Raw genomic sequence first — 13,795 nt, 5'->3', positions numbered from 1 at the left:
GCACAAAACCACTACGGAACCTCAGCGTTTCACAGACACACCGTGAAATATTGCAAAAATAGACTGGTTACATGAGCCTAAGCTCTTTTCAATAAAATCCATGCAAAAGTTAATATCAGATCATTTTAGAATACAGTATAGGATGTACCGAATATTCTTCAGTTTTATGCAAAACAGAAATATGACAAATAGAATATCAGACCTCTGTCATATGGCCAAAAGTAAAGTCCTTGAAAGGTTCTTGAATTTGAAGTTAACCAAGCTGTGGGAACGCTGTATTAACAACTATCCAAACTGTTTTAGACCTAAAAGAGCCTTTGTAGGCCTATGTTACCCTTAAATGTCAGAGAAAAGAACAGAATCAGAGATTTTTTTTTCTTATAGAAAATTGTACTTTGCATATTATACTATAAAACACATAATTATAGTTGATTTTAGTTTATCATAGTTGATCATGACGGTTATCACAGAATCCTGTTGAAAAGTCCCAATGCTATGTTTTATGTAGAAAACCAGCAAATAACAAATAAAAAGGTTTTATAAAAAGATAAAACTCACATATTTCAGCCTCTAAATAATTTTTAGTCAAAAAAGATAAATTACTGACATTTACAATGCACATTATCCTTTATTATTAATAGTATGCGGTCCGATTGTAACCATGCAGCTTTACAGGGGGAGCTTTACAGGGGGTATGGCTTATCTAAATGAGATGTAAATGAGCCCTATTGTCACTCCCAGCAGGTGAGAACAAAATCTTTAGAGGCAAATTTCTCCCTGTTAAGCTTTTTTGAGTGCCTACTTTCAAATGGCCACAACTTCTCCAAATTTTATCAGATTTCCATGTGTTACACATCACTGGAAAGCTTGGAGACTACACTTTCAGAATATGTAAATAACTCAAAATGCCCCAGAACCGACTTGTGTCCCTACCTTCCGTGACTGGTCACATATAATCACACACTTCACGTTCACTCACTGTCTGGTCTCTTCTGAATAAGGACTCCACTCCCTGTATCCAGACTGTGTACCTGCTTCAGTTTTCCTACCTGATCTCTGTGTCTCCTTCGTCTTCCATGTTGGTTCCTCATCATCCTCTCCTCGTCTTCCTCCATCCACCAGTTTCCACACCGCTGTGTCTCCTCCGATCCCCAGCATCGCCATCCACGATCTCCTCACCCTGCTTCTCCATATCAGTATCTATCCCATTCATTTCAGTTTGTTAATAAACTTAATTTTATATTCATCTTTGGTTCTGTGTCTCTGCACCATAACAATGGTATCGTTTGGACTGAGCAAGCATCATTCTTTTCAGCGCTGTTTAATGTTGCCATTTATAAAAAAATGTCCCACTGTTCGAATAATTCGGCAAGCAGTAGCGCATCTTCCTCCCACCATAAGCAGGTCAGTAAACAGCAGATTGGTTTAAAATTGGTAATTTGTAAGACATGGTGGAAAACGTGGTTATCTTTGATTTCCAATGTGAATATCATAATGTATTCTCTTGAAAATTCTTTATTGTGTGTTGAATGCAAATTTTCCTTAATTTCACCATTCAATGTGAATTTATCTGAGAATATTCTTAAATAAGGAAAGTGATGCCGATGTCGTCATCCAAAATCCTGTTTGTGGCACAACAAAGTGTCGGGAATCATCTCTAAGACTGACACTTAAGATATAGTCCTACACTTCACTTAAAGTATGACTGAAATGCTTGTTAACTAACCTTTAAGCGCAGCTTTGAGCCAATATTTTTTTTTACACTCAAGTCAATTCTTAGCAGTGTTCTTGTGAGTAATTCTCAGAGGCTTGATTAAATATGGGTCCTGATTTCCGCCACAGTAAAGAGCTTATTAATTACGAAAACTATTATTTATTATTCCTAATTATTTTCTTTCAGTTAGTTGTTAGTTCAGTAAGTTTTGTTTTAGTTTTAGTTTTTCATTTATTATTATTTTTTAATTTGATTTCAGTTTACAAATTTTTTTTTTGAGCAATAGTTTTAGTCTTAGTTTCCGTTTTCTTTAACGAAAATAACCTTGATCTGGACTTTCTTTTAAATCAAGTTTTGTTGCACCACTTAATTTTAAACACAGATTAACAAATTAGGGATTACAATTCTAATTTGCGATTAAAATCTACATTTACAATTCATTTTTTCCGCCATGATGGATTTGCCATTGTAATTAAACAGAAACAATGTTAATATTCCATTTCCTTCTTTAGTGACCACCAGAAACTCTCTCTCTGACAATAATAGCTCTTGCCGATAAAAAATAAATAAATGCATAGAATATTAGCTGTCTTTATAAACTGCAATTTAGAGAGACCGTAACTGATCAGCAAGGCAATGAAAACATTGCAGCAGCACGTGGGTTTCATAAGCCTGGAAATCTAGTTATTAGTATCAAATAATGGAGTAATATGGCAGCATAATGTATGCGAAAACTGAGATAAGAAAAAAAAACTGGTGTGATTCGCAATAAACACCTATCTGAGACCTGAAGGTACACCCACAGTTTCTGTTCATTCAGCCTCATAGTTTACAGGGGTCATTTGATGCGATTTCTTGTTTTCCTTTCTCTTTAGTGTGTTATGTAGCTGTTTATGCATGTATACGATCTGCAGAGTTACAAAGCTCAAAGTCTCAAACCCAAAGAGATATTCTTTGTAAAAGTTAAGGCTCAACCACACCTTCCTAAAATGCTTCGTTCAATCACACCCCCACAAATCTACGTCAGTATGTGGGGGCAGAGTTTCATAACCCCGCACAAATGTATACGCAAAGAAAGATGTAACTTTTATTCTCGCTGTAGTATTGTTGCCGCGGAGACGCTGTTTTTTTTTTGCGTTGTGAAAGCCATACTACTTAGTTTGGCCTTCCAAAAGAGGGGACAATTAAAAAACAGTGGCTAAGCTTCAGTGACAACTCTGTTCCAGAACAGTTCAACCCAAATATTCGACTGTGTGCTGCACATTTTTCGGACGACCGTTTCTAGCACCTGGGAGAGCGCAGACTGTTTCTATGTCTTTGAAAGTTCAGTCTGATACTTTCTGGTCCATCAGCTTGGTGATCTGCATCATCCGGATCAGATTCGGGCTTGAATTGATAAGGTAGGACTGACATTATCATCTGTCAATATTTTTTTGCTTTGGGAGCTGATGTTCCAAATATAGTAAGGACAGAGATATTCCCGTCGCATGCTTAAGGTATTCGGGCCAATCACAATGCACAGGATCGCTGGCCAATCAGAGCACACAGCACTTTTCAGAATGATGAGCTTTGTAAAAATTGACGCGTTATAGAAAGGAGGGGCATAGAGGAGCAACAATAATGTATGGTCTGTGTAAAATAATTACTTTTTTTAACCTAAAACCACGTAAACACACCGCATTAAACCAAATACACAAAATAATGTTCTTTTTATAACCATCAAATGACCTCTTTAATTGTAGATGCATTTTATTTTATTTAAAACTCCTCACATGTAAGTTTAACGTTAAGTGAAGTTTTAGTAACTAATTTTGGGAGGAGCCCGTCCAGATAATTAAACCTTCTAAATAATGGAGCACGCCAGATAACGTAATATAATCAAACCAAAGTGGAGCACGCCCAGATAATTAAAACCTAATTAAACACGAGTGGAGCATACTGAACTAATCAATTCAATCAACAACAGGAGGAGTGTTTATATACAGCTGACTCACCTTCCTTTCGTTGACAGTTTCTTAGCATCCCTCCACCACCCCATCTCCTCACTTGATTGAATAAAAACCTATTAGACATCTACTCAATCCATAACGCAATACAGTCTTGTTCTAGACCAACCCTATCACGGGGGTTCGGGCCAAAATTCCGAGCCCGGAGCCCTCCACCGGACAGCACGCCAAATACGCATAATCTTTTACTCCATTTAATTTGATGTAAGTGTGAACTCGTGAATTACTAATTGAGATTAAAATGAGTTTAAAGTTATGGAGCAATTTAAGTTAATTAAGTAAACCTTGATTTAATCTAGATTTAAGATTAATCCTGATTAGTGCAACCCACCCACAGTGAATTAAATGTTACCTTGTTTGCGACTGTTCTCCAGCTGCTCAGCCAGTTCATTCTGCTTCATCTTCCTCAGGATCTTCACCATGATCTTCACAGCTTCTTCTGGTCCAAAACGTGCTACCATCTTATCCACTGTGTCTAAGATATCTGCGTTCTCCACATCAGACTTTGATATACACTTATGATCATTTTCTAAGTACCAATGAAACTCCTTCAGCTCAGATTTCAACAGATCCTCCAGTGAGTTCTTGAGCAGCTCCTTAACAGACGCTAGTGATTTCTCAATCAGCTCTTCAACAGACGCCATCGCTCTTCACAGATTCACAGCTGCAAGACAAGAAAAAGAGGTTAACATTTGAACCTAAGCATTCAAATGTTATTTGGATTAAGAAATTAAGCTGTGATCAGATCGGATCAGGACTCTCAGAGGCACCTCATCCAAACTCATCTGTTAAAGGGGTCCTAAAATGCTAATTTTTACATAGTATCTATCTGAAACATGGTAGCAATGAGTACCCTAGCAACCACCAAGAATAACCTGGCAACCTCATAACAACACCCTAGCAACTACAGAGTACCCTGGAAACTGCATAGCAACAACCCAAAATGCCCTAGCAACTGCATAGAAACACCCTAGCAACCACCGGAGTACCCTAGCAAGTGCATAGCAACAAACTAACAACCACAGAGAATACCCTAGCAAACACTGTATTACCTTCAAGAACTTCAAACTTTAAGCTTTTAAACCGTCAAACTTTCTGGACAGGCTTTCTCAAGCCAACTTCAAAGTTTGCCTCTATTCAATTTATTATCTAGTTTATTTTGCCATCCTGTAAAACAGCCTATTTTAATTAAATGTATTTAAGCTTGATTATCAGCCTGAGAGTTTGACTGAGAAAGAGCAGAAGCATGAGAGGAAGTGATGATAATAAAAAGAGCAGAGTTTATTGAATAATCTTAGTTGTGTATGTTTCAATTCTCTCATGTCTAACTCATGAAGACAAACATCCATTTAAACCATGCAAGAAGAGCAAGGAAATTAGTAAAATAAAATATAAAAACATAAAATAACAAAAATTAATAATAATAAATGATAAATCAACTGACAAATACATAAATGACTAATGATTATTAAATTAAATATAAAAGGAAAGAAAAGAAAACTACCCATGTATGGTTTCGCAAAGTAAAACACACAGAATCTTATTAAAAACCCTTAGATCCTTAATTTCCATCTTAATTATATGTGAAACTCTTGATTACATAGACTAATTAAAAGTAAGCAAACATACTGAAAAGCTCAGGTCATCAGGCTGTACTCTTCCCTTCAACACGCACTTTAAAAGAACGAGTCTCTCCTGTTATACCGCGTAGCAGTGTCAGTTGAGGGTGTGTGTCTGAGATTGAATGATAATAGCCTTAAAGCAGTCAAGTGTAATCACAAAACAAATCAATGTACAAGAGTAAGATGAGAAACACTCCTGAAACTGTAACTAATAAAGGTCCTTTAAAATGATTCCAAAGTCTGATTCCAAAGGCCCCAATATTGATCCAAACCACGGAGGAGAAAAGACCATGATCCTCATCAAGTTTAGCTACCTGTTCATGCAGAACTTTAGATAAACTGTGCACTGCTCTTCCGGTGTTGTATGGGGTATATTAACAACTCTCAGTTGTGATCACTTTGCATGTTCCTCCCTGGAAGGATAACATCAAGAGCGATTTTGAAAGTGTAAACTTCCTCATTGCATGCATTTCCTCTGAAATGTTAGCTAAAGTCATTGTGAAAATCCATTCTTTACCACCTCATATTACCTTTTTTACCTTTTCCCTTGTACACTAGCATTTGTTGTCTCAACATTAACACTAGAATTACTGGAATTCTATAACTACTAGAATGACCACAGCGGTCATTCTGACCATTTGTACTATACTGCACCGAATGTCATTTTTGTTATGTCATATTTACATTCAAAGCTTCTATTGAAGTTTTAGAATGAAGCTTTATATGTCTGTTGTCATATTTAAAATCTTCAAACTAAATCCTCAATTTGAATAAAATCGAACAATATGGATTAAATGGAGCACCGCGCGCCAAATGAACGCAGCTAGGTCTTGTGTATTAGTTGTAAAACAAGTAAATTATTTCCTCCAGATAATTTCCAGAGACCATGTTCATCACATCCACAGCAGTGAGGTTGTGGACGGGGCTTTGTGTTGCGGGCTCACGCACCTGGTCAAACTCTCAGTGTGGATATGGCTCTGGGGCGATGTTACTCTGTCCTAATAGCGGGCTCAGGCTCGTTCATGGTGGCAGGCAGATCTCTCTCAGATGGCTGGTCTCTGGATGTGGAGTGGGGCTGGTGTGGTCAGGGGCGATTCAAGGATTTTTTTCAACTAGGGTGCACAAGAGGGGGCACAATGAATACAGATGGGACCAAACTTATGTTGTGTTTTTATATGTAGTACTGTAGATATCCAAATAATTTAAAGTTCAGCAAGCTTCAAAATCGGCGATGAACATTAATACCTTATTATCTTTTAATGGCATTTAGTATTTCCCATAGGATTTAGTGAAACTGTGGGTGGCCCTCTGTCCTTCTAGGGGGGTTCGGGGGCATTTTTAAACAATCTATCGTTAAGCGCGTCAAGACACAAGAGAACGCGCTGCATGTCAATGTCCTGTCTGTGTGGGTGCGTCTCAATCCGCTCCCTAGTTCAGTAGTCAGGGCACTGATCAGGGAGTCGGCCACATTCATGTACACGATATACTGATTCACCACCTAAGACACACACACACACATACCCTGACACACACACACACACGTAGAGTATTCCGCCATATTAAGTGAGATTCCAATCCAAAGGGAGCGAAGTTTGTTTGGTTTGAAGGACACTTTGAACAGCGTAGGGAAGACGAAAACATTGATACATCACTTGTAAATCACCCAACTCTCGCATCACCAGTCTGAACTAATGATGGAGCAGAGCTGATGGAAGAGTTTTTAAACAGCTCTGCGGTGGAGGAGTTTGTGTATGCATTTAAATATTCATAGTTATTATACAAACTATAGTATTTATGAATGCTTATAGCAAAAACGGTTACATTCACATATTATATTTTATGAATATGTAAACAAATTAAGTGTTGAGAAGCAGCTGAGGGCTGTCATTGTTTTATATTTCACTTTATTTACCTCAGGAATGTTTACTATGCAGCTGCGCTTGGGAAATAAAGCGCACAAGATGAGACGCTACAAAGACCATTGATTAAGAATACATTTATACATAGTTAACCAAATGAAAATGTATTTTCATATTGAATGACAGGTGCAAATCTGTTCAGTCAATGTAGACAACATAGACAATGTTTTGATAAAACATTTTTAGATACACACTATGTTTTGTAAATGTATATGGTTTTAAATTTGAAAGTAAAGTAAATTAAAATATAAATTTATGTTATCATAATCTGCACGACCCTGTCTTTGCCTTTCTTTGATGACGTTGCAGGGCGTTCCAAACGCCTGTCGAATGGAACGCTCCCACACCCACACCGAATATGGAAGGCCAACAGGGCCAAAACACGTTACTTGTTAACGCGTCATTTACGGGTTAACACATAATTACGCGTCAACACGTTGTTACGCGTTGTCACGTGAATGACGTGTTAACGCGTAAATTATGCGTTACCAGGTAATTTTTTGCTGGCACATTGGAAACCATGGAACTTTACCACCACCTGCTGGTGTTGCGTTCCTGCATAAGCACAAAGAACAAACAGACTAGGATTGTAAATTACACGATTTGATCTAAAATAAATAAGCTGCAATGAACATAAATAGGCTACAACTAGGCTAACATAAAATAATTTAGAGCATTTTTATATTGTTATTCATTTGAAAACTTTGAAAATCACTAGTGCTGCTTTAGTTTAAATTTCCTTATGTCTAAAGGTAATGGTTTCAATTTCCTTGTGTCTGCAGTCTTCTGTCTTTTCACCACATGCTGGATGACCCTTAGATAGGGTGATAATCATTATTAGAAATAGGGGTTAATATATGGAGACAGATTAGTCTCATTAATAATTCACGCAAAAAACAAGATGCTACACATGTGTGCATCTTGTTTTTTGCGTGAATTATTAATGAGACTAATCTGTCTCCATATTAATAGACCACTTACTGCTGTGTACAGTTTTTCTCAATCGATCTGACATATTTCTACAAATCAATGTATTCAGTCTCAAAAAATTAACATGGCAAACTAACACACTCTTATGTTAATGAAACTTGTTAATATTTATTCTAGTAATTAAAAGTAAATGCAATCATCAAAACTAAAGGTGTATTTTCTATTGATTTTATAACATATTCAGCTAAATACACTAATGAAAATACATGTTTATCGTAAAGTTTTTCAGTTAGAGGTTTTTTTATATAAATGTTTCCCCCACCCCTCAAAAAATACACAGCCTACACAAACATGCAGCAAATGTTTACTGTTGTACAGTACTGCAATCACTGAAAGTCATCTGCCCAGAGAATTCCACATCGAAAAATGTGATGCAGTGGTGTTATTCCAAACACGTTTTATGTGAATGTTATTTTAGAGTGGTACACGAGTCATACAAAGCATTGTTACCATAATAAATAGTTTAGCATCCAAGTGCGAAATATGTTTCGCTTTAAAGGCTGGCCTTAATTCGTTTAGGCTTTAAAATAAATATTATTTGAAGATTAATTAATGGCACTGTAATTTATGTTGTACATGTTATGTTGTATAATTGTTTTACATCTATATTTTTCATTCTTGTTATGAATTTTATGAAAAACTTAATTTGTTTCTCTCTCAACAACTTAAGTCTTACCCAGTGCATACAACTCGGTGTGACTAAATCACATAGGCTATACTTCATATAGATAAAGGCATATTTTGTACACATCACTATACAACAAGTCCTTATTTGGAGAAAATGTATATATCGTTTTAACGAGAAAAATATTGTTTTAAACACTAAAGATCTCGTTATTACGAGAAAAGATGTTGTTAAAACGACATAATATCTCATTATTACGACATAATTGAGTGGAAAAAATGTATAACCGTAAATTTCAACTATTTAATCCAGTCTATAAACTAATTGCTGAAGGTTTATCATAGTGTAAATGCATTAACACCATACCACCGGTCACATTTGTGACAAGACATGAAACACATTTCATGGACTTTAATTATTTTTTGACATTGATTATTTAATAACTTTACAAATTCAATATATGTCCTTTCTTGGAAAAATTAAATGGGTTTCACTCAGCCAAATGTAACACTCGCAGTTAACAGACATCACAGGGGGGTTAAATGACTAAATATGTAAATATGTATGAAGTTGAAGATAATTCATAACTCTGAAACAACAGCTGATGTGATGAATTCCCGTGCCTGTACTACAAATGAAGCACATCACAGGCGCGCACCTAGTCTTCAGACTGACGGCAGAGGACATAGGCTCATCGTAACCATTAGGTAAGCACTCAGTCACAATCTCATGAATAAGTACAATAAAACGAAGGTGCGCATCACTACATTAAAGGGTTAGTTCACCCAAAAATGAAAATTCTGTCATTAATTACTTACCCTCCTGTCGTTCGACACCCGTCAGACCTCTGTTCATCTTCGGAACAGAAATGAAGATATTTTAGTTGAAATCTGATGGCTCTGAAAGGCCTCCATTGGCTCAATGGCACGTTACACTCTCAAGACCCTTAAAAGGTACTAAAGACGTCGTTACAAAGTCCATCTCACTACAGTGGTTCTAAAATAACTTTATGAATCGGCGACAATAGTTTTTGTGCGCAAAAAAACCCTAAATAACGACTTACATAGTGATGACGATTTCAAAACACGGCCTCATGAAGCTTCGAAGCGTTATGAATCACTGAGCCGAATGATGATTCGGATCGCGTGTCAAACCGCCAAACTGCTAAAATTTGGCGATTCAAACCGCTGAATCGACTCAGTGATTCATAACGCTTCGAAGCTTCATGAGGCCGTGTTTTGAAATCGTCATCACTATGTAAGTCGTTATTTAGGGTTTTTTTGCGCACAAAAACTATTGTCGCCGATTCATAAAGTTATTTTAGAACCACTGTAGTGAGATGGACTTTGTAACGACGTCTTTAGTACCTTTTAAGGGTCTTGAGAGTGTAACGTGCCATTGAGCAAATGGAGGCCTTTCAGAGGCATCAGATTTCAACTAAAATATCTTAATTTCTGTTCCGAAGATGAACGGAGGTCTGACGGGTGTCGAACGACATGAGGGTAAGTAATTAATGACAGAATTTTCATTTTTGGGTGAACTAACCCTTTAAGATATTTTAGATTTAGTCCGAGGGCTTTCAGTCCTTTGAATGTAAGTCTAAGCTCACTTTGCGGTCCACGTCCAGAAAGGTAATGAAAACATCATCAAAGTAGTCCATATGTGACATCATTTGGTTAGTTAGACTCTTTTGAAGCGTCGATATTAAAGCCACATGGTGTAAAATTCCTGTTGAGCAAATTGTGAACTATAGTTTTATCAAAACGATGTTGCCATTTAGACTTTTGATGGGTTAAACCGTGTGTATGGCCGCCAATTTATTTGAGTTTACCCACTCCTAAAGTTTTCTCCTGTTTATTCTCTTTAGTTAGGAAGAGAGGTAAGATATGCTTTTAATTTTGGTTTCTTTTGTTAGATTGTTTAAGACTCCTTAGGAGAGTATTGTTTTGTTTGTTATTTTGGCCTTGCCCTCTCCTGACGATTTGGTTATTTAAGTTGGTTATCTGATTTCTGATCTTTCTTGACAGAGCTGGGATAGCAGAAAAGGAGATTTCTCCACATTTATCTACCTTTTTGTCTTGTTACTCCCTCCTCAATCCCCTAGACTGAGGATTGTATGTAACTGTCACGGTTCATGAATTCACTATCTCACTCTCGTACGTTTTACGTGGGCGCATGAGTGAATGTGTGTGTGTGGGTATGATTGAATGAGTATGTGCGTGCGTAAGTTGAGTGTGCTGATTATTGATTACACCTGCTGCGATATCAGCGTTCCAGCTGCGGTTGATCAGCGCACCCTATTTATTGTCTCTCTGTTTGTCATGTCATTGTCAGAGCGTTGTTGGATGTCGTCCGGTTTGTTTCCTGCCTGCCCTCCTGTTCCTCACCCCGTTGTTCTCCGTGCCCCCTGATCTTCGTGTTTCACCGATTCCTGTGGTTGTGTCACCATCACCGTCTTCTCCACTTCACCTCACGGGAGATCGCTGCTGTCCACAGAGTCCCTGTGCTGCCAAGTGTCTTCTTCCTGGAGGATCTTCGCTGTGTCCAGACTTCGTGTCACACTCAAAATAAACATCTTTTACTTGCAATTGAATCCAACCTTTTCTTTAGTTTCCGGACGTCACAGAACGCTCTGACCAGAACATGGATTCAGCAAGTTCATCGGACCTGAGTGAGTTTCTGACGCAAAGTGTTGCCAGGATGGATCAACAGGAAGAGAATCTGAACATCACGGGACACGCGGTTAAGACCTTGGTGGCACAGGTGTCCGAGCTGACCCAAAGGATCAAACAACTCGCCAGTCCTGCTGTGCCCAACCCACCGCCGTTTCCCCCCACACCTGCAGAGCCGATCCGGCATCCCGAGCCACGCCTACCCAGTCCTGAGTGCTACAATGGTGAGCCGAATTACTGTAGACCTTTTTTGACCAAATGTTCAATGGTTTTTTCGCTCCAACCACAGACTTTTCACACCGAGGAGGCTAAGGTGGCTTTCGTGTTAACTCTGCTTTCCGGACAGGCGGCGCTGTGGGGAGCGGCGGTGTGGGAGAATCGTCAACCCTGCTGTTCCTCGTTCCTGGCACTCTCAGAAGAGATGAAGCGAGTGTTTGACCGAGCGGTGGCGGGGAGAGAGGCAGCACGTCAGCTGGCCGATCTTCGTCAGGACAACCGCTCGGTCTCAGACTATTCCATTGAGTTCCGCACCCTCGCCGCTGAGTGCCATTGGAACGAGGAGGCACAGCGGGACATGTTCCTGCATGGGCTGGCTGACCGCATCCAAAGGGAGATCTACACCCTGGACCTTCCTGAGAGACTCGACGGTCTTATCGAGCTTGCATTGAGGGTGGATAGTCGCCTCAGTCGCCTGGAGCAGTCGTCGAGAGGAAGGGCTCAAGCCTCTAATGTCGAGTGCCCTCAAGCCAACAGATGGGGTGCGGTCAGTTCCAGTTCAGATCTGGAGCCCATGCAGGTGGGTCGGGCTCGGCTTTCCCGGGAGGAGAGAGAGAGACGGAGATCCCATGGTCTTTGCCTCTACTGCGGTGGTACAGGACATTACCTGGAGAGATGCCCGGTAAAAGACCATGCCCGGCGGTAAACCAGAGGCTACTGTCGGGCGGGATCTCCGTGGAGAAGACCTCATCCTCTACTCGCCTTCCGGTAAGACTGCTGTGGGCAGCCCAGTCACACGTCTGTCAGGCACTCTTGGATTCCGGAGCAGAGGGTAATTTTATGGATTTTTCACTGGCACGCACTCTGGGTATACCCATCACTACACTTCAGGACAGTATCAAGGTCAACGCACTTAATGGACAAGAACTTCCCAGTATCACATTCACCACACAACCATTGACACTCATCACATCTGGCAACCACACGGAACTCATTTCATTCCTACTCTTGGACTCACCCCTGGCTCCCGTTGTCCTCGGTCATCCTTGGCTGGTCCAGCACAGCCCTAGGATCGACTGGGGACTTAATTCAGTTTCTACCTGGAGTAATAAGTGTTACGAGTGTTGTCTGGTGTCTGCCTGTTCGTCTGTGTCTCGTCCTGTTTTTCAGAGTGAGGTGGTTAATTTGTCTAACGTGCCCCCCCAGTACCAGGACCTGAAGGAGGTGTTCAGTAAGTCCCGCGCTGCTTCTCTTCCTCCGCATCGTCCCTATGACTGTGCTATAGATTTACTCCCAGGTAAGTCTCCGCCTAAGGGCAAACTTTACTCTCTTTCTATTCCTGAGAGGGAGGTCATGGAGAAATACATTTCTGATTCTCTAGCCTCCAGATTCATCCGACCTTCCTCTTCTCCAGCGGGGGCGGGGTTCTTTTTTGTGGGAAAGAAGGATGGTTCACTGCGACCTTTCATTGATTACCGAGGGCTGAATAACATCACGGTAAAGAATACTTATCCTTTGCCGCGGATGTCTTCAGCCTTTGAGAGGTTGCAGGGAGCATCTGTTTTCACAAAACTGGACTTACGTAACGCTTATCATTTGGTTCGCATCAGGAAGGGGGATGAGTGGAAGACCGCTTTTAATACCCCCAGGGGGCACTTTGAATATTTGGTGATGCCGTTCGGGCTATCCAACTCCCCAGCGGTCTTCCAGGCACTCGTCAATGACGTGCTGAGAGATATGGTCGACCAGTTCATATATGTCTACCTGGACGACATATTGATTTTTTCTTCATCTCTCCAGGAACACGTTCAGCACATCAGACGAGTGCTTCAGAGGTTGCTAGAGAATGGGCTTTTTGTCAAGGTGGAGAAATGCGTTTTTCATGCACAGTCTGTTCCTTTCCTAGGATACATCGTCTCGTCTGAGGGAATGCGTATGGACCCTGACAAGGTTAAGGCTGTGGTAGAGTGGCCAAGTCCAGATTCCCGTAAGGCCCTGCAGAGGTTTCTGGGGTTTGCCAACTTCTATCGG

General features: G+C 39.9%; 2 protein-coding genes across 3 annotated transcripts in view; one reads left to right on the top strand and one right to left on the bottom strand.

Moving 5' to 3' along the window:
- The window catches only part of LOC307126529 (uncharacterized protein), a 1,210,917-nt gene that overhangs the window by 456,842 nt on the left and 740,280 nt on the right, over positions 1-13,795 (top strand). The window lies entirely within an intron of this gene.
- LOC307126516 (NLR family CARD domain-containing protein 3-like) overlaps positions 1-13,795 on the bottom strand; it is a 50,799-nt gene that overhangs the window by 33,520 nt on the left and 3,484 nt on the right. For both annotated transcript variants that reach the window (XM_079817079.1, XM_079817078.1), the window contains exons 2-3: positions 6,291-6,454; positions 4,073-4,384 (exon numbers count right to left, since the gene is read on the bottom strand). In XM_079817079.1, the coding sequence (XP_079673205.1) occupies positions 4,073-4,364 (292 nt within the window). In that variant the 5' untranslated portion in view covers positions 4,365-4,384; positions 6,291-6,454. The remainder of the gene's footprint in view (positions 1-4,072; positions 4,385-6,290; positions 6,455-13,795) is intronic.

The sequence above is a fragment of the Gobio gobio genome (genome assembly GCF_949357685.1).
Source record: "Gobio gobio genome assembly, chromosome: 5".
Taxonomy (NCBI): Eukaryota; Metazoa; Chordata; class Actinopteri; order Cypriniformes; family Gobionidae; genus Gobio; species Gobio gobio.
Note: the sequence above shows the minus strand (reverse complement) of the source record. Positions and strands in the feature narration are given on the sequence as shown.